The following is a 21811-nucleotide window of genomic DNA, read 5'->3' on the forward strand; positions in this document are numbered from 1 at the left end:
CAACAAAGTACAAAGGTAACTGAATGTAATGCAACACAGGTTAATATAATACAGTTCAACAGAGACAGCATAGCTATTACACATAACAAAATCAATCAAAGAACTACAGAAACATTTTGACAACACACAACTTAAATTTTTAGTACACGCATAGAAATTAAACCACTCTCTTTGACTGGATTAGCTGGCAGGACCTTCACACTTACATGATCAATAATGGAAAATCCAGCTCTTTAAATAGGCAGTATGAATATATAAATGCACCACCTTAAACTGACAGGTTTAAAGAAAAGGCCACAGTTAAAAGAGAAAACCCTTACCGTGATATAAGCCTATTCCTGAAGCTAGCTCTGTACAAGTGTCTACCTCTCCTGCATCTGAAGTCGAGACACAGCTCAGTTAAACCCAGCTCAGCCAAAACTTAAGTCTTTGTATCCAGAACCACAGTGACGCAACTAAGGGACGTTAGCAGAGTGATGATGAGCAGGCTGTGATTCTCAAACACCTTCATCAGCCCCTTAATGACTCTTTAACACATGGTTGTATTTCCCCAGACTGTGCTAAGCACAAGAACTTAACCACCATGTGCATTTTACTCTAATGACACACACACAAACATATACATTTCTCCTGCAGCAACATGGCTGCCACAGAAAACAGTCATTAAATCAGTGCAGGTGTTAGCTTGCGGCTGTGCAGAGCGCTCAAAGATGGGACGGTATGCACCCTGTTCTACCACTGTCTGCCCTGCTGCCAAGTTGCAACAGGAAAATGAAGCCGCTGTGACACCATTAGAAAGTGGTCAGCTTCCTTCACAATAATTTTTATATAGTAGCAGCATAAATACATGCATTCTGACAGTATACTGAAAGTAGCAGTGCTATTGATTTTCCACCATCCCTGATTCAGCCATCTTTTGCCCAGAGGGGAGCCATCTCCTCTCAGACCTTCGCCCCCTGACCTCTCCACTCCCTCTCCTTTTTTTAGGCCTCTCTCATTTATGTGGTTTCAGGGATACCAGGTGATCATCCATTAATGATATTTATTAATGGCTGTGTCCTCTCTGACACAGGGGCTTTGAGTGATGTCCCTGTGAGTGCTCTGGGCACATCCTGAGAACACACTCAGGTTTCTGCTCACCAGATGACTTCATGTCTATTAACCCTGGGAGGAGAAACCAAGATCATGAAGCAGGTACAAAGGGAGGAGACCACGCCTGCCTAAGGATGGGTAAATCAAACCTAGCGAGGTCAGGGTGAGCACTTTTATTCCCCTTAAAAGTGGAGCATTGTACTATCAGGGGACCTGTGGCCCGCTGGCGCCTCACAGTAGGTTTGAAAGATTTGATCAGTCTGTGGAGTCATAGTTCAACTGCAAAAAGATCAAAGATTCAAATGGAGCTCTTTCGCATTTAAGGGTCCGCAGAGAAACATTAAAGCTTCTGTCTCTCACTGTCAGCTTTTTTGTTAACATCAGACAAGCACAGTGATCGTGAGTAAGCACACAGCATTTCTAATTGCATAATATATCAAAGCTGTAACTTTCCTGGGAGTATTTTATATATGCCTCGGCCCCCCTACCTTGCACTCTAAACCCGACCCGGGTTCACCATCTGCAGCTGAAAGCAGGAGTTTGGCTCTGCTGCTTCGCCAAGCACTCCACGGATCCTGTTCCATCCTCCTCATCTCCACCACCAGCACTACCCACCAGTGCCTGCCTACAAACCCACTCTCTGTCCCCTAAAAAGCCCATACCCCCATTAGTTCAATTTTATTAGATTTCCCTCTCACCCAGAGAGGCAGTAACATCCACCACCCCCCCTCTCTCTCCTCTCTCTCTCCTCTCTCTCTCTCTCTCACACACACACACTACACGCACCTCTTGCCTTTTCCTCCACCCCCTCTCCCTCTGCTTGCCAAGAGCTGGGGACTGTTAAACTGATTTCCTCAGGGAACAGTGAGGCAGACAGTCTGATGGGAGTGCTGGGCTGTAATATCGCCCCCTCTCTCCTCTCTCAGGTTCTGGGCCAAGCTGATCAGAGCTTCCCTGTGGTTCCAGACACAGGGAGATGGACATAGACTGGCTGTTCTGCCAGGGCCAGACGTTCCGGTGGTGCTCGGAGGAACCGTGGCGGTATGGGTGCAGCAAGACACACGCCCACTGAGAAGTGTGCTCCAAAGCATGCGCTCATACTCTTGGCAGCTTCTGCAGCCTGTCAAGTTAATGGATGGGCCTCTGACTCCAGTCTGCATATCCCCACTGTTCCCTCTCTTGTAAAGCCCTGCTCGAGTGCAGCCTACATGGTTATCACTACACCCACTGTCACAATCTTGAATACAGACAATGCCCCTGAGTGAGAGAGACAGACAGAGCATGAATACAATGCTAAACACTTACATACTCTTAAGTTGTGGGATTAAAAGAGGCATCATGAGTCATTGTGTCGATAAATGTAAGTGGAATCAAATGTAGTTTGAAAGATGATTAAAATATCAGATCTCTAATGTTAGTGTATTTTGGCCGTTACTCACAAATTTTTCACAATAGTTTTTTTGTTTAATAATGGTTTGAGTTTTGGTTCTTGTTCTCTGATAATAAATAGCCCCTCTTTACACGCACTGTCAATACACCCACAGGCGTGAGAAGCCACTTGTGTTACGACATGTCAAAATTTCCAAGAAGTAATCGTTGAAAACATGAAGCATGAACTTGTCTGATTCAGATCACCTCCTCAGTATTGTTAAAGTTATTTTGGTGTGAGTGTCTTGTTTGTTTTGCTCAGGCTCCAGGAGGGGTAATGGTGGCTGGACCAGTCCGGTCTGGATCGTGCAGTGATGATGGCAGCTGGTTTACCCAAGCTTGGCTCTGCTTGTGTCCCTTCCCATTCATAGGCCCTGAACCATAACCAAATGGCCTTCACATACACCACCCATCAGCACACCTAAAAAAAACAAGCAGTCATCCAAAGACAAACAGATGCGACACTCTGTGCCACCAACGCCGCTCTTGTCCCAAAAATTCAACCCAACAGAGAAGCGCGCGCACACACACACACACACACATGAAACTACTCAGAAGCATCCTCCTCTTCTATAAGGCTTGCTGATCTTGCTTCAGAGTGTATAATGAGCCAGGAACATGTTGTACTCCTGCTAGGCCCCCTACATCCCCTCAGTCATACTAGTAGTACCTTGCACTAGATTTCACACCATCACTTTGCCCAGGCAAGCACTTTAGCACCTTTTTAACAATACTTTCCATTTACAGTTACACATATATCACCATTCACATACACTGGGCACATGAGCGCTGGAGTAAAAATGTAGCAAAAGGTCGGCTATTTCTAGAAAACACAACAACACAAAAACAGACAAACAGAAATGAAAAAAGGATAAAAATAGATTATTTTTTTTTAATTTATTTATTTAATTTGATTGGCCCGACAATGAAGTGGAACTGAAGCTAAATATAACACATTAGTATAAAACAGCCATGGCAGCAGAAATCATAGATCAGCTGTTGTCTCAAAGCAAGTGATGCTGTGAGGACTATCCATCATCAGAGAAAACCATGGTGATGACAAATGTGAACCGACACAAAGGTAGATGAGCAGAACCATAATGTGGTTTTTTTTTTTCCATTTTAATGACAGTCAGAAAACAAACTCTCTATTACTGTTTTGAGAGTTTTTAACCTAAAACTTGATCAGCTGTATTTCCAAAAGTATCTGTTAATGGTTATAAAGTGGTAGAAGTGTGGATGCATGCATGTCGTAAGATGAATATGCGTTAGTATGGCTGTACCTTGAAAACAGAAAGGATCCCAAACTGTGGATCTGTCCCCTAAGAATCAGGTCAGCAAATTTTGGGGGTTGTGTTTTATATCAAAGCTCAAACCCTTCATATTTACAAAGTGGATTTGTGCTTGAATTATCAGGTAAAATCTTTTATTTCAAAGTTTTGTTTTGTTGTATGTTTAACTGTGCGAATGCTTCTTCTGTAATATTTTTGTCTTTATTCTTATAGTCACGCTCTCTGATTTTAAAAAGTGCTATTTAATAAAAAAATAAAATTAATACACTCACACGTACCACTGTGTACAGTCCTTAAAAGACTGATAAACTAATAGACATGAAATGTAAATTTCATGAACTTGTCCTTTAAATCGTTTTCTAACTAACTGGATGGTACAGAATGGGAACGAAATCTCATCAACTAACACATTACTCATTCCTCCTGCCACACTTACTCACTATTCAAATGTGAATATGTGTTTTCTAAATATAATATTACAAGATTCACACACACACACACACACACACACACACAAATATATATAAACAGACAGTTGTTTTGTTGAGTTCTCACTCATAGCGTAGTATCCCGATATTTTCCATGGCGATTTTACAGGGGCATTAAAACACTATCAAAATACTATTAACATGAGGGCTCATCTCATTCACCACCAATCTGAGATAATGTTGGCCAAGCAAACTTTCGTTAAATCGGCTCAGCTGAAAGTACATCCAACAGAGAATCCTGGGAACCAAAATTCTGGCTGGGTTTATTCAGTGGCATGGAAATCAATTTATAACTTTTATCTAACATGTTTTTTTCTGGATTTTCTGTAAACACATGTTGACAGGCATACTTTATAGCTGAAAAAGGTGATAAACTGTGGTGTCGTGAGGTTTCTGATGATTCATCTATCTATCTAACTAGTACAATTTTAGTCACACCAAAGCAGAAGTTCCTCTCTGGTTTATGTGGCAGTTGCACTGATCCAGCAGCTCTTGCGTTACACTCTACGCTGCTAAAAGGACTCACCCCCCCCCCACCACCACCACCACTAATCATATAAACTTTTGCTGCATCCAAAACATTTAACCTTCTCTCTATGTGTCCTTTGTACCCTGTCACTATTTGACTGCACGTCTTCCACGTTTACTTAACTAACCACACATATGCATATAACTGATCTGTATCACAAACCATATGCAAACTCTGACTTCATGGTTTGTTTTAGCCCACTTTGTCCACAGATGTGTTTTGGCTCCAAGGACAATGAGTACCAGACGGGGTGCCAGTGCAGTGAAAAAAGAGGCATTTACACACACAATCATGAGCATGCATACAAACACACACAATGTACATACAAGCTAGAGTTAACGCAAGCAGCCTGCAGATTCAGCTGTGCTCTTAGCTCAGCGTCTCTGCTCAGTGACATCATACCCCGACAATGCCACCATTCATACAGATGTTGCTTACAAAACCTGTAGTTAGACTCTCATTGTGTGTACTGCTCCTCCTCCTCCTCACAACAAGAGATTTTGCCAGAGGTGCTCCCCTACTATGGTGAAAGAAAATGAATGGAACACATAATAGGGTTACAGTGTATGCTAATGGTTTAACTGCTTACAAACGATTTTATACTAAGGTAATCATTTCATCAATCATGACATGGCAGAGATGAAAACTGTAACATCTGCAGCTGCCTCACTTTTTTGGCATTTGTGAGCAAAATAGGTGCAGTTCAGTGCAGTTACTGAATTGCAACTAGTATTTGGATTATCAGGATTAAAGATCAAGCGTTTAGCTAAACAGTGAACATGTACGAAAGAGTTACCCTGAAGAATTAACGGCAAGGTTTGTGCAAGTGAAATGAAAACTCAACATCAGTGCACGAGGAATACTTTGATTATTGGTCCTCCTGTGTGCTATGAAATGTTTCTTTAAGAGAAGCACTGCTTGCCCCCCCCACTCCCCCCCTTCAAGTAAAAAGGAGCATATTTAGAGCATGCCAGGAATTATGTCATCCACCAATCTAGTGCCAGCTCCACAGCCAAGCAGGCTGCAGTGAAAGAACATATAGTATTGTTTACCACATAAAAATCTCAGCACCTAGCCCGATGCTTAGTGACAAATTTATTGTCCTTAGTAACAATATAAACAATAGATAATTGGGAGATAATAAATAACACATTTTCATACACCAGCACAAAGAGCTTTCAAGGCCTCTCTTTCTGAAATTAGCAAGCAGTCAGGATGTGTGGACAGCATGGGACTCAGTTAAAAGACACAATAAAACAATACCAAAGTGCACCACGTTGAAAACAGTGCCACTGACATGAGCCATGCGCCACAGCGGGCATTCATAGACTCGAGTTTGTTTTTAGGGGAAATTTGATAAGGGCTTGTTTGGGTTTTTCTTGTTACAGATGAAAAATGATAGCAATTACCTTTCATTGCATGAACAAAGATATCAAAATTTAAGCATAGGGGGTCTGTGGTGTGTGAGGGTTGGGGTGGGGTGGGTTGGGGGTGTGGGTGTGGGACGTAAAAAACAGTGCAAGTATTCAGAACTTTTCCTTTACAGGCATGCATGTATTCTGTGTGTGCATCTCATCTGTCAGTCGTTTTTCAAGTATTTTTGGCTGCCTGTGCATGCATGTGTGGGTGCACGTGTGTGCATGATTTTGCGGCTATTTGTACAAGCAAAATGACACAGTGCTGGTCCACGCGCCGTGCATATATATGTGTGTGTGTGCGCTTGTAAGGAGTGGTGATGTAATGCTTTGGCCGGCATGCTGTGGAACTTGGCCTCCTCTGTACTGCGTTTCCTCCACGCTGCGAGGGTCAACTATCCCACAACCTCCAGCACACAACACTCACTATTCAATTCCCCAGACCACAACAGAGCAGAATTCAACCACACCCGGCACCAAGAGCACCCAGTCCCTCACAACAAGAAGGGAAAAAAAAAAACACTTGAGCTAAAACTAATAAAACATTCCAATCCCAGAAACCCTCCCAGGCAGCAAACTAAAAGCATTAAGAAAAAAAAAACATATCAATTATTCCACCATCAAGCTTTGCTATACCACTTAAATGATGGCACTTAAGGAGAAAATCAGAAGAACAAAGATGGGCACTGATGCAGATACAGTCTTTAGCCCAGAGAGCACAAACAGAGAGCTTAGAGCAAGATATGAGTCCCCAAGGGGCCACAGCAGTCCTTTGGCTCATTAACTATTTACACCAGAGACAGGCCTCCCTACTGCTCTGGCCCACCACAAAATCAATTAGCCTTCATTAGCCCAGGCTCAGGGCATGCTTTCTCTGACAGGGGAGGGATAATCCTGCAACCGATGCCTCCAGTTACCACAAAATATCAAACAACAGCAAGCTCACCCATATGGCCATACATATATGCACAAACATGGAAAGACAAAGGAAACCGGTTCTACTTTTCACTAAGAAGTCTTCTATTTTCTCCCTCTTATTCATTGTTTGATCTTGCAGTATATCAATATTGCTTCTCGCCTTTTAATTCTCTTGCCTATTCTGCCTGTCTGTTTCCTTCATGTCTATCAAAGTCCCACTCAATCCCCTCTTCTGCTCTCACAATGTAAACGTTGAGCACAAAGAGTGCATCCAGATTCGTTCCTCCGAGGTGTGGGGTTACAGTGCGAAGATTTCCCATTGGCGGAAAGTCAACATGGTCGGGGTAATGCGATTAGAGCCGGATTGAGATCGTCGCAGGGGACACATGGGCCTGATCATGGCCCAGTTATCCGATAGCGAGGCCGTATTTATCGACCAAGCCCGGGCGAGGATATTGCAGACATTAGAGACCCCGTCTATGCTTATGAAACCCACGCTGGAGATCGCACCCGGATAACACAATTAGTCTCTCACTTTCTGTCCACAATCACAAAATTCCATCAGTTGTGTTCAGACATCAGGGAGCAGAATCTCAATTGATACACATTGGATTGCTGTGCCTCGTGCCCGAATGGCCAACTAACCAGAAAGTTGCATGGTTAGGGGGCCTGCAGCCATTTAGTGACTGCATATGTTTATGGGAGGCCTAACGGAGCATTTACAATTCAATTACACAGATAGGAGGAGAAAAAAAGAGTAAGACGTGTCTGGATGATGGCCAGGGGAGAGATAAGCCTAATACACTAATATTGTGTTACCCTAGTGTGTTACCATAGGAACAGTTGAAGAGATTCAAAAGACTACAAAGGCGATCAATCTTGAGAGAACGGGAGGAAGAGGGAGAATTAAATGCCCTGGGACTGCTCCCGCTCTCCTCTATCAGACCAATAACTCTTCTAATGACCTCTGCTACCCCTCTCTCTCTCTCTCTCTCTGTCTCTCTGTGTGTCTTTGCCTCTCCAGGATGTTTCTCTCCAGCAAACCCAGCTATCTATGAACCTTTCCAAACACAAAGCGCAGCCAACTCTTTTCATTATGGTTTATAATTTCTTTTTTCTCGATATCCATGTCATGACACTCCAGTTATTTATTTTTAAAACAAAGGTTGGCAGTTGGTCACGTTGCTACAGCATTAATCAATTCATATCACCTTAAATGTAACTTTTTAGCTATTTTTCATTAATCAGCGGTGCGCTGTCATAAACCAGCACAAGTGTTGCAGCAGTTACTGGCATGCAAAATCAAGAACAGTGCAAAGACTCTTTTCTTTTTGAGCTTTTTCTTCTGCCAGTCTTTCTTTATCCTTCTTTAACTCTCAAAACCTGTGCCTACATCTCATTCCCACTTCTACAACTAAATGCTTTGTGAAAGGATGAGGTCATTTGATTTTTTCCCTGCTGTGTTAAACTAGTGCTAACAAGTTGCAGGACCTACAGAACATGTTCTGTACATTAAGATATATATCAGGCAGTTGGTGGGCAGCCGAGCCACAACCACATAAAGGGCCCTTTATTCCAGCCAGAGTCTCCGGTGCTGCACTGGCAGGTTCAGACACAGCTTTGATTACACACCAAATGATGAAATCCACACAGGCCTAAGAGTGCAGCCTTGCTGGCAGAGCCCAGTGGAAAAGAAGGTTGCAACACTTTCAGCTTGTGTGTGTGTGTGTGTGGGTGTGTGTGTGTGTGTGTGTGTGCAGGCATAAAAGTGTATGTATGCATGTGAATGCTTGCATATACTCACCAGTTTGGCCTCCGAGTGCATGGAGGGAATGTGAGTGGAGGAGCAAGAGCTGCTGTGGGCGGGGCTTTGCATGCCCATCATATTGGAGCCCATGGACATTTGTCTCTCCATCTGAAGATTACAACAATACCATAACAATCATGCAAGTGTAAACAGGGCTTTATTTAAACACATATCAATCATGCTGTACTATTTATGCTAAGAGTGGTGATTTTTCAGAGATGTAATCACTGCTTTCTCACAGGTACGCACCAAAAAACTTTAAGCATTTTAAGTGTGAGACCTATCCTTTGAGGTTGTGGAGCATGAGATGAGAACGCATGAGAGCCTGATTTCACATGACAGGCTGCCCTGTGCACAGCTCTGTGTGATGATAACTGGAGCTGACCCAAAACAGGAAGCCAGCACGCAGGGACTTAACACAGGAAGCTGGGCAACTGGGGTGTGTGTGTGAGAGAGAGTTTCTAACAGCAGTTTGGTGAGTATCTGTCAGACTAACATCAAAGTCATCTAGTTGCAGGATGTTTCAATAAGGACGTAGGTTAGTTAGCTCTACAAATTTATAACCAACTGTCTTTGTGTGTATGCGCTCACTACCTGTCTCTGATTGATTCTAGTCTGGTCGTTATGTGTCATAGCTGAGACCTGAAGAATTCACATGACATATGGTGAAAGGTGAGCGGTGCTCACTGTGTGGTGCAAGCAGGAAAGAAGATATGTCTGCTTGAACATCCACATGCATGTGTGCGTGTAAGGTGTTGCGGCCTCTTAGCTGCTGAAGTTTTGGTGAGGTTTGTGGTGCTCTCCATGAGGCATGGCCCCTCTCACCCCCACCCCTGCCTGGACCCCTCTTTCCTTGCCCTCCCCTTTCCCTGGTCCATAGAGATTTGGGTCTAGAACCTGACACACAATCTTAATTGCAGTAAGTGTGTTTTGTGTAAAAATATCACCCAAACGTGCACCCCTTTCCTGAACCGTCAATCTTCCCAAAAATCGCTTAGCCCTTAATTTAATAAACATGGGAAGGATTTTTCCACACCATAAATATGAGGCGTCTTATGTTACAAACGGAACATATGTTGTATCATTGCAATCCTGATATGAGGGCCTTTCGCTATGTTGTTATCATTTCCTGTTACACAACGTGATTGTTCTAAATTTAGTTGGCTTAATTGTAGTGAAAATTTACATTTTGAACTCACAGGACAAACCACTCATTTCTGCAGGAAGTGTCTTTCTTGATGTCTTGGTAAGCAACTTTAATGGTGACATGAAGCATTCGAAACTGCACAGCAACACCAACACAGCTTATGTTCAGTCTGAATGTACAGTGCACTGTCATCATAGGAGTAAACGAGTCTGCTTCTGCATGTATGAGTGCCGCTGTAAGTGAATATGCTCTGTAATCTGTTGTGGTACTCACAGGCATCAACACAGCAGAGGAGCCAGGCATGGTCGGGTCTGGCAGAGTTCCAGGCATGGAGGCTGGCAGAGGCTGCCTCTGTCTGTTTCGTAGGTGCAGTAGTGAGGACAGCGAGCCAGGTACAGGCCTAAAAGGACACACATGAGGAACTTAAGGGTTCGTCCTGCTACACACAATCTAAGAATATTATTCTTTCTTGCACCAAATCCAGCATCAAATGTAGCGCTAGTTTTTGACGTGTCCTAATAAGCACTCAATTAATGTATAAGCATATAATAAAGAAAGAAATGATAATGTAGTATAAAATCCCCTTTTAGTATATTAATCGCCATTTACTAACTTCTTCTTTTTTTTACACACACAAAAAAGTTTAATTCTCAGTTAATTTTTATCTTTCTGTACTTTTAGTGTATGAATAATTGTATTATACATTATAGTGTGATATAAAGGACTCACTGTTTATATATTTCCTACAAATTAAGTGCTGAAATAAATTATTACTATAATATACAAAGGCAGGAAAGACGGCAACTGAAAACATGCATGACAAGAGGAAAAAAAACCTGTAAGTGCTCAGTAGCTTAAGTCACCTTTGCGAGTTTAAAAACTGTATGTTTAAAAACTACAGCTGGTAAAGGGAATATGATTCACTTCCATTACTACATAATATAATAATAGTATAAAAAATACGGGGGACTTCTGTCAATCGCAATTTAGGGGATTAGGTATTTTGCTGTCACCTGATGTGACTCACTAATGTGTTTATAAAAACTAAGGGTCTGTGGCTCCGTTGACAATAATAAAGAAAAAACTTCACCAAGTTTCTCCTTTAGACTAAAGGGCTGATTTTGTCATAGATACTGAGAGAAATGTTGGTGCTTATATCAAAACATTCAGAGTCTCTGAATGCAATGAATTGCTTTCATTTTTCGTATTTCTGGTTAAAAGTGTAATCACTTTCCAAACATGCAAGTTGGCTGCTGCCCCATGTTCTCGGAAAGTCCTGAGCCGAAAGCACGCTAAAAGAAAACTATTGTATTATCGTAATTCTACAAAGTGGGATGACTTAGGAAATCTATTCATACACGTTAAAGTAAATGTAACATTTTACGTGTGTGTTATTTCAGAGGAAATGCTTTCCGCAAGCTCGTTCTTTTTTTAGTTCGCTTTTCTTCTACAGCCACAGTCTCAGAACAGAACCACCCCCCAAAAAACATTAGTGAGCCTGTGCGCATGCTGCACTTCAATCATCTCATGAGTTTTTTGGATATACTTTACTTTTGTAAAGTATATCCAAAAACAATGGATGAATAATGATTTTGGCGATGATAAATGACTAATATTTGTCATAACAACCACATGAGATGAGCATGATGAGAATCATATTTAGAAACTGCTAAAGCAATGGAAGCCCTGTGGGGAAAATCTCTTTCAGTGACCACAAGAGCGGGCGGACCAACGGGCTTATCCACACTCACGGCCACATCAATAAATCACATGTACAGAGGCCCAGGCTAAGCTTAAACTATTGACAGCAGTCCTGTCTCATTCACTGGCTCAAGGCCTTGGCCATACAAATACCCAGACCAATACATCTGCGCTCGGTGACATCATTTATACAACTGTCACCAAATCCCTGCTTCTAAGAACAACAATTCCCAGCTGCAAGGTGCTGCTACACCCGCATGAATGCAGTAATTATTCAGTTCTTACATCTAAAAGCAGCATTCACCACACGATTCTTCAACAACTTGCATCAGAAGAATCAATAAATCTCCAGTTATCTGTATCGCCACAATCAGCGCTGCCACTCACCAGCTATTTAAGCTCCATTTCCTCCAAGCGTCAAGAAATTACAGCAAACAAGAAGCATTTAGGTTAGCTGTGTTCAACGGGTTAACATAATCAATTCACCACATCACAGCCTGGATTACGGTAATAGTGAGTGGTGAAGGAGTGATGGCCTAATGGAGGGGGGGTAACAGGGCAAACGTTCCACCACCTGAATAAATACCTGTATTTTTCCAGACCTAAATATGTGCATTTATGCTCCAGACATTTTAGATTGCTGCACACACACACAGGACTATTACCATCCTGACGATGTGTCATGCCAGCATAACATCCCAATTTATCACAATCACACTCATTTAACAGCGTGTATGACATTTGAGCAACACAGCGAATTCAAACATTTCCACATGGGAAAACTCATGAAAGTACAATGAGGTATGCAGTGTAGCTGCATCAACAGTTTCCCTCAGTGTTTAGACTCTGCCAGCATTCAGAAGGATGAACAGTTGCATGCTGGTACATGCTGTTGGTTATGTAGATGAAGACTACATCATTTTTTCATAACTACGTGATGACTCCATTTTTCATTCAGACGCAGAGTGAAGTTTTCTCAACAGATTTTTGCAACACACTGAAGTAAAAACGAATGTTAACTTGAAGCACGTCTGTATCTCATTACGATGTGTCAATTAGCTAAACAAAACTGGCTCATTTAAAGTATTTTTGTTCTAAAACTGTCACATTATTTGCTTTCGTTTCCCACGTGTATCATGTGTGCTATTCTACTAATTTAAACAAACAGTATTTTGTAAGAAGAATAAGCTTTATATGTTTATTTTTTATTAATTAGCCCTATTTCAGTCATACTTCATCCTTAATCCTGGCAGCCACATAATAAACAACAACATTAAAAACACACACAAACACACAGGCTCTGTGACACAGAGAATAAAGGCTCCTTTTGAAGGCCGTAACTTCTGCGCCTGTCTGTTAGACGAACGCTCTGTCCATCACGACCACACTCACCAAAACACAACCTGCTTGTCCACCGGGAAGAAAAAACAACACTAACATCTGACAGCACTTCCTCAAGGGATTAACCCGAGCTTTGTGCTGACTCTGCTGATAAATAAAGACATTTCAGACAGCCGGCAAAAAGCCACTAACGGTGAATCCAAGAATCTAGAAGAAACAAATATAACTTACTTGTTGAAGTGAACACGATGGCTACTTTTGTTATGCATTACAGTGTCGGTACCATTGAAATGTAGATTGATTGGTTGACTGACAGAAAGCGCCTCAGCAACAGTTCTGAAAAAAGGCTGAACTTGTTTTTCTAGCTTTTTCCAGCAACTTAAAATGAAAGATTTCCTGCTTCTGATGAACTCTTAATATGTAGTATTATGTCACTCTTTCCTTTTCCCGTGCATTTTACAGACTAAACCATTTCTTCTTTTTTTTCACTCTGATAAATACTCTACAAAATAATGCATTTTAATATAGCACTATCGTACACTGTCAGTAAGGCACTAATCACATACAGTATAAAGAGTTAAATACGAAACTTTCTTTATTTCATGCTCCCTCCTGCTTTGTGTATTTACATCCTCCTGCTCAAAGTGTTTATATGTGAATAAGTGCATATGTGAGTGTGCGACTGTTCATTAAGCTGCGTGTGAACATATGCGTGTGTCTGTGTGTGTGTGTGTGTGTGTGTGTGTGTGTGTGTGTGTGTGTGTGTGTGTGTGTGTGTGTGTGTGTGTGTGTGTGAGTGAATAATGACAGGCTCGGCTCCACTGAGGGGACTGATAATAGCCTGGGCTGTGGGCCCCAGGGGAGAGCAGGTAGACACTCTGCAGTTCTGACCCTGCGCTCTCACATTACTGAGTGCTTCGCTCTCAGCCCAGCTCTCCTCCACAATCCCCGCCCAAGAACCGCCGCCGCCGCCCAAACCCACCCATCTTCACTCCACCATGACATCATTAGTAGAGTTTCATCCCTCTTTAAGCCAATTTTACTTTTTCTTTTGCTCTCTTATTTCTAATTGTCCACATCATTATGATATTTTTTTTACACCACAGACCCCTCATGGTGTCCACGCCTAAACCTGAGTCCCCCTGATCTACTTGGTGTAATCAACAAATTTTGTAGACACACTGTGCTTTACTGTCCCAATCCCAACAGTCCCAACTCCAACTCAAGTACTGGGGACTTATACACAAGGGGGTTGGCTGCCATCCAACAGAGAGAGGGAGAGAGAGAGTCCACTGACTCATATCCTTCCCTTTCTGACTCGGCTCCAGCAATGATGTAATGCTCTTGGTTTTTCACCCTCCCCCCACCCTGTGCCTGCCTACCCCCAGATTTTGTCCCTCCCTCCCATCCTCCTCTCACTTTTCCCTCTCTTTCCCTCCTCAACTCAGTCCAGCATCACTGCACTCACTCCTCGCTGGGTGAAGTCACTGCAAGCTCTGGGTAGACACAGCAGCTAAAAACTTTTGAACGTAACCAAAACAGCCCAGGGCCAAGTTCCAGACGTTTGGGAGATGGTGGTGCAGTCACCATGGGAACGGAGGTAAATACCGGGAGAAACAAGGGCCTCAAACAGCTTGCAGCTGCCTGGCTCTCTGAGTAAACACTACACAGGACCTGCCCCTGATTTACTGCCTTTAATCACTGGTGGGAGGAGAGTGCCATGGGGTTTGGACTGAGGAAATAATACGAATCTGATCAAATAAATCAGCTATAATGGGTTACGACACAGGCTGACTTTTATTAGCGCTCTAGAGCAGGGATGGATGCTGGGAGGGTGCTTCACTGGAATGGATCTGGGCTGGGGTGTCCTCACATTAGGGTGCCTCAAGCTGAGTTAAGGCATGCCAAAGCACAGTTTAGGAATGGTGGGGAATGACACTCTGGAGCAAATTAGTGTAAGTGTTGCGGTATTTATTCACCAAATATGATACTGTTTTGAATCATCAGATGCTCTTGGCTGAGGAAAGCAAAGATGGGTTGGCTTTCATTTTAAACGAAAGCATGTCAGTGCATTCATATCGGCGGTGAATCGGAAAAACTCTTCAGCAGCTAATATGTCATCTTGTTACAAGCTACCCCGGGATCTGTCAGCAGCACCTGACTGGTGCTGTAACATTTGGCATAAACAGCCCCTTTCACTTTCAGAGATAGTTCATCTTTCTCCCTTTTCATCTACTAAAACTTCACTATTTATTAACATGTTTATGCCTTTGCTGTGAAGCCAACTTGGGCTCCTGTCACCCTGCCACCTGATTCCTGTCTTCTGTCAGTCTCATCTCTCATTCAGCTTTCCATCTTCCCTTCTCTTTCAGAATCTCCATACATTTTTCCCACACCCGCGTTCTTCTGATGCCATGTTCTTCATGCTTCTATCTTTTCCTCTCATTCTGTATACACATCTTCTCCACTACCTATTTAGCCACCATCCAGCAACATCCTCACCATCTGATGCCACTCTTCACTCTCTCTCCTTTACCCCCATGATCTGTCGTTTCCTCTCCACCAGCTATACCTCCTAATACCTTCTTCCGCTCCTCCATCCACCTCTGATCCCATTCTTCCTCTACTCTGTCCACCTCTGATCCCTCTTTTCCACACTTCCCTACATTGTGATCCCTGTGCTCCCCAGAGCTCTGAGGCACATCCCTGTGTGTGAGTTGCTTGTGCAGGAGCCTGCATGTGTGGTGGCCCCAGGGCAGGGATGACACAGACCCGCTGGAATGAGAGGGAACAGAGTCTGGGCGTTCCTCTAAAAACGCACTATTAAACCCAGTGCAGTACACAATGAGCTCATCTTAATTCAGGTCAGATGTACATCCTGCTTTCTCTCTCTTTCTTTTTGTCTTTTCACTATTTTTTTAATTGATTACATAGTTTGAGCTTTATTCGTCTGTACCGTTGCTTACCAGTTTTCTCTTCTGTCTACCTCCTTCCTTTTCTATTTGGATTAGCTCTACAATTTATTCAGAGCCAATAGCCACATGTTTTTGCGGAGAACTAACATTTGTCAAGTTCGAGCACGGGGGCAACTTAAGCTTTCTGTAGAGGTCACACACTCGTACACTCAGGACGGACCTCCCTCCTTATCACAACTTTGTGAATGCAATCTAATCATAAACAATAATAAAAGACATCTTGTTTAAATTGTAAAGTTCATGAGGTCAAACTTTATCCATAAACAGCCCATAACATCCTTTCTCTCTATGCTCATGCACCAGTGCAGTGCACTTAGAAGGCAGCACCACTGGGTTATTACAGGCATGGAAAGAGGTATTATGCAATCTATACAATATGCAGCGTGTATCATGAACCACCTATCGACACCGCTGTATCAATATTAATTCAGTATAGTAGGACAGCGGTGCTATTTTAAACAACTCGATGAAGTAGTGAGTATCAGATTACACGTAATGTAAAAGAGCATGTACACATTGTGTTTAGACGTGAACATCTGTTCTTAATAAGTGATCACTAGCTATAATATCTGACAATGATCGTGGATTAATAGGATGATCGCAAGCTTTTGCAATTAAATAGAAATGCAAATGTACTTTGTCACAGACACTCATAGAATTTAATACATCGAATTGCTACAATTCAATCTATTAAAAGCAAATCTTCTACCCAGTGGTCCTTCATGATCAATCAGCACACTAGCAAATCTCTTTGCAAAAACACAGGAAGTTAATATCACTCTACACTTTGCATGAAACCTTGCTGTTAAGAAGGCATGAAGACCAACATCTATTTCTGCTACTTCCCTTAAAGGCAAAAACAAGGACCACAAGTAGAAGGGTGCTGAAGGTGTGAAAAATATTGTGCATTTAAAGCAGCATGGGAAACACAACCACAAATTGACTTCCTTCAAACCTGTGCACAATGTGACAGCCAAACTTACAAGTTGCACACAGTACGCCCAGGGTGGGACACCGCAAATGATAGATGTATAGGTTTAAAGATAAATCCACAATCTATAAAAGCGAATAGACTCTCCGCATAGAAAGAGCTGCTTTAAAGTTAATGTGGTTAATGTCACATTTGTACAAAAACAAAATGAGACAAAGTTCTATTTTTGTTCTTGAAGATAAATTGAAAAACTTTTTGGTTAAATGGTGAAAAACCAACACTGCCTGACATCAGCAGTTAGTGGTTTTGAGGGTTGCATCTCATAAGTTCAAATAGTCTTTAACACTTTAGTAGGTTTAGACATCTGCACTGTACATTTAACAAAAAAATAATAGTTGAAAGCGGTACTTAACTATCAAATTATCGTCAACTGATGATGAAATCTGCCACATCTGTACTGTATTCCCGTAGCCCAGATGCATTCAGGTTGATTGTGCTATGTAATGGAAACAATCGGGCTGAATTCCTTTGTGAAGCCAAAATAGAAGAATGTCATTTTTTAATGCCTTGTGCCCACACCCATCCACCCAGCGAGCTCCACTTACAAGTGAAAAGGCTGAGGTTTTCACAGAATGTTGTATCTCACATGGTTGACTAGTAATGTCCAACGCATTTAACTCTGACATAACTCAGCACCAGATGTTTATAATTGAAAAGCAGAGAGCATTCAGAACAGTTGGACACCGCTTCACTTTGTATGATAATGATAGCCGTGACATTAAGATCTGCTGGCTGTTTCTTATGCCTGGTTTTAACACTGGTTTGTGTCAGTGCAGCTCCCCCAAGACCTCCTTTAAGGACTCAGAGCTGAGGGAGGGAGAGAAAAAGCGAGAGCGAGAGAGGTCCTCAGGTTTCACAGCTGCAGGCCCAGCTCAATCCTAAAGTAAATGGACTTGAGGAAAGCCAATCCTAATTGATTCCAAGCCTCAAAGCTCTTTAGTAAACATTGTGGAGCAATGAAAATGACTTGTTATCCTAATTCATTGGATGCTCATGCTGTGCACTCAGCAGAGCAGAGGAACAAAATGAAGAAGCAGATGGAAGTGAGATTAAACTGATTTTGTTTGGTGATTTTGTCTCATTTAGAGACATATTTACCACAGAGCCCCATAAAGTGTGTTGATACTAAAAGATTTATAGACCTGCAATGATCAGATACACAACCTTTACCAGTCTTGACAAGGATAACCGTTTTTTAATAGTCTCTTAGGTTATTATGGTTAAATTTAAACACAAAGATTTACATAGCGGGAACCTAACTGTGCTTCTAGTTTCACAAAAGCACAGTTAACAAAACATATTGAAGCCTACAATTCACATGAATAAATACGGCTAATATCAGGACTGTATTGGACTGAGTACACCAGTCTGTGAAGTGTCCAGTATGGTCTCTATGTAGGAAGTTCCTGTGGAGAGACCCTGTGCACAGAGGCTTTGGTGAGCCCTAATGGCTTCCTGTGGAAGTTCTGCTTTTCAGTGGAGGGGTTTCCTCAGCCCATTTTCCTGCTGATGTGAACATTTCCAGATCAGTTTTCTCTTGTGTGAATATTCCCATCCTATTCGTGTTTCAGGATTCCGCCATCCTAGTAAACAAGTGACGCATCTGCAATTTTAGACCATACAACTGCTGCTCAGAGGTTGCCTCAGATAATGTGTGACAGATCACTGCAGCTGGCACTTTGGTGCATTTCTGTGGCTGGCAACCACCACCGCATCGCATACCGTCTCTGAATTTTGAGTGATGCGATTTTACGGCAATAAACAGTAACACAGCTCTCTCAACAAACCGGTAAGGGCTCTGTGGTCAGAAAGGGCTGCTAAGTGAAGTGGTGAGTCAGGTAAAGAGTTTACAATGACAGGTAAAGTCAGGTGAAGCGGGCCTGACAACGTCTCTGTTACTGGCAGTGATTGCTGCTCCTCCAAGGGGTTGAAATTCCATCCCTGTCCTCAACAAAGAGCCTGATGGGGTGTCAGTCAGACTTAGTGATGGGCCTCCCATCCAATATTCACTAGCTCCCGAAGCTGTAAATCTACACAAGACAGCCTCAACACAGGGCTGGCCTAACTCTGAGCCATCTCAATGTCTAACAAGTTTGCCACAGGCCTGGTTTACAGTAACAAAGCCCTGGCGCAGGTTTGAAGGTGGCTGAAGTTAAAGCACAAGGAATGAATGAGGTCACTGGAGAGTCCTCATATGGGAAAAAAGGTGCACAAATGTTTGTGTGTGTTTCCTATAACAGTTATGTCACTGACATATTAAGACAGAACTGCAGCAGAGGGAAAGACGTTTCACTCAAAGAGATGACAGCCCTGCAAGAGTTGGCAAAATTTATACAATCAATACCCAATGCAATAGCCCAATTATTACGTACAGTGTGCATATACGAGTAATAAGCACAAAGAAGCAACCCACACACATTGTAATTAATATGTTTTCTCTATCTGCAAAGGTACCAGAGAAGCAGAGCTCTAAGGCAACTGCCATTCCCATACTGTGAAAAGAACTATTTTAGAACATGAAATGCTAAACCTGTGTAAAAGCGGTCACGGCTTAGGCTTCAACAATGACTTCATCTTATCCTCCGGGACCCTCTTTGGCATGCTCTGCTATGGGACAACAGTGAATGAACAGCAAAACACGAATCGCAAGTCCCACACACACTGCTCCAAATGTAATGAAACACTGACATTGCCTCAGAGACAATGGGGGGGATGACAGCCGGCACAGAAACAGAGGGACCAGGATGAGACTGAGGCTGTCAGTATAACAGGGGCACACTTGAGGTGAGAGAATCCCCAAAGATCACTGCGCTTGTCAGGCGCTTTTCAGTCTGTCATCAATTCTCAGCAGTGCTCAACAACCGCTGTTTCATGTCATATAGAAAAGAGAAAATGCCTCTCTCTGTTGCAAGTTTCATAAAACCTGTTTGTACCTGTTACTTGTATTTACGCTGCTGATGTTTCACGACATCTTTCTGCCACTGCGGTCTGCTTACCCTATCTGTCTATTTGTTGATGGAGCCTGAGTTATGACAGAGCTGGATTGAGGAGAGGGCAGGGCCTGCTGGATCACTATGCTGGTATCATGATTGCCCATCCGTGAGTGGGACTGCTGGTGCTGGCCTTGGCCTGCTTGGCCATGCAGTGAAATGTTCTGTAAAGAGAAGAGAGGAGGAGAGTGAGCACAGTATAGAGGTTTAGGACTCTATAAAGAGCATCTTCAAGTGCAACACAACATAAGCATTTCAACCGTTTGGCCTTGAACTTCACACATTCAGTGGGTGGGAATGGGTAATGAGGAACTATGTAAGGTATCATCTACAAGCTTTTCTTTGCTGAGCTGAGAGTTTATTGATGACCATATTTCCTTTATTTTTATTTTATCAACAGTTTTTAACTGTCACATTATGAATATGCATACTAAAATAGCTGCAAGTGATAGAATACTCACACTCATGTATCTCTCACACACTTACAGTGCCATAAAGCATTTTGCATTGCAGCACAATTGCTTAATCTTCACCATTATGATAGTATATTGCAGGATATGGAAATAAGACTATTTCACACTGTCTTTTTGGTGTTTTCTTAAAGTTTCGAATTTTTAACTCCTTATCTTGTTGTGCTTTACACTCCCAGCGAGTCTTGCTCTGACTCGCCTCCTGCTGACTTGGCAAAGCGTCCCATCATAAACCACACAGGCTGGGCAGCCTAGACATGGCTGACCTGAGCACACACGATCTCCAGAGCCAAACCACAGAGACAGCAGCTTAGCTGCAGCATGGACTGCATATACTCCCAGACCTTAGATAAGCAGTCTGTCTTGTGGTGATTTGACTATTACCCGTGTTTCAGGTCAAGGTGCTTCAGGGCAGATGTATAATGCATAAATGATCATGTTCTTTGTCAAACGTCAGTGTTTGTGACTCTGCTCACATACAAGACTGTCTGGTGAGGGTTTTTTTTCCTGATTACTGCTGAAAAAGATGTCTCAGGGGTCTGTCTGTCTGGGAGAAATAGGACTCCTTCTCTAAGAGATGAAGATCTGTTTGAAGCTGCAGGTGGAGAACCTGATATCTTTTGTCCTCATCTGTGATGGGTGACAAATCTCCACCTGCTAGCCCTGTCTGTCACTGTTGACAAGACAGATGAGGTTAAAGCAGCGTGGCACTGGCAGCATTACGAGAACTAGACAGGGAACAATCAAAGTATAGTTTGGATAAAAGAGAGAAAATATAGCAGAAATATATTAGTGGTGAATAAAGACTTGTGGCTATCCATTTTTGAACAAAGGGGCAGAATGTGGTTGCATGAGGTCTACGTGTTTCCAGTCTATAAAAAAAATGTGTTATCAGCTCATGCAGTTTGAGCCGCTGTTAGTGACATTACTCATGTGATTGCTCCAGATAAGAGCTCTTAACCACCTAACCTCTGTGGCTTTGGTCTCATCTGTTTTTGTTTTGTTTTTTTTAGTCTGAGGTTTTTTTTGCTTTTTGCTCCAGTACCTGTTTACTGTCCTCTTCTTCCTGGGCTTTGCAAAATTCCTGCTCAATTGAGCAGTCCAGGTCACTGAACAAGCCCACCTCCTCACAGTTCTTTAAAAAACGTGTTGGCGTGGGTGTCTGGTCTGTAAACGAAGAAAAAAAATGTTTTTCAGGTTTAAAAGCAGAAATGTCATTAAATGAGA

The 21811-nt window shown here is 42.5% G+C and overlaps 1 protein-coding gene across 7 annotated transcripts in view; it reads right to left on the reverse strand.

Annotated features, from left to right (window-relative positions):
- The window catches only part of creb5b (cAMP responsive element binding protein 5b), a 37582-nt gene that overhangs the window by 8122 nt on the left and 7649 nt on the right, over positions 1-21811 (reverse strand). For all 7 annotated transcript variants that reach the window (XM_039620159.1, XM_039620158.1, XM_031746296.2 and 4 more), the window contains exons 4-7: positions 21630-21751; positions 20121-20278; positions 10390-10516; positions 8967-9077 (exon numbers count right to left, since the gene is read on the reverse strand). In XM_039620159.1, the coding sequence (XP_039476093.1) occupies positions 8967-9077; positions 10390-10516; positions 20121-20278; positions 21630-21751 (518 nt within the window). The remainder of the gene's footprint in view (positions 1-8966; positions 9078-10389; positions 10517-20120; positions 20279-21629; positions 21752-21811) is intronic.

The sequence above is a fragment of the Oreochromis aureus genome, linkage group 11 (genome assembly GCF_013358895.1).
Source record: "Oreochromis aureus strain Israel breed Guangdong linkage group 11, ZZ_aureus, whole genome shotgun sequence".
Classification (NCBI taxonomy): Eukaryota; Metazoa; Chordata; class Actinopteri; order Cichliformes; family Cichlidae; genus Oreochromis; species Oreochromis aureus.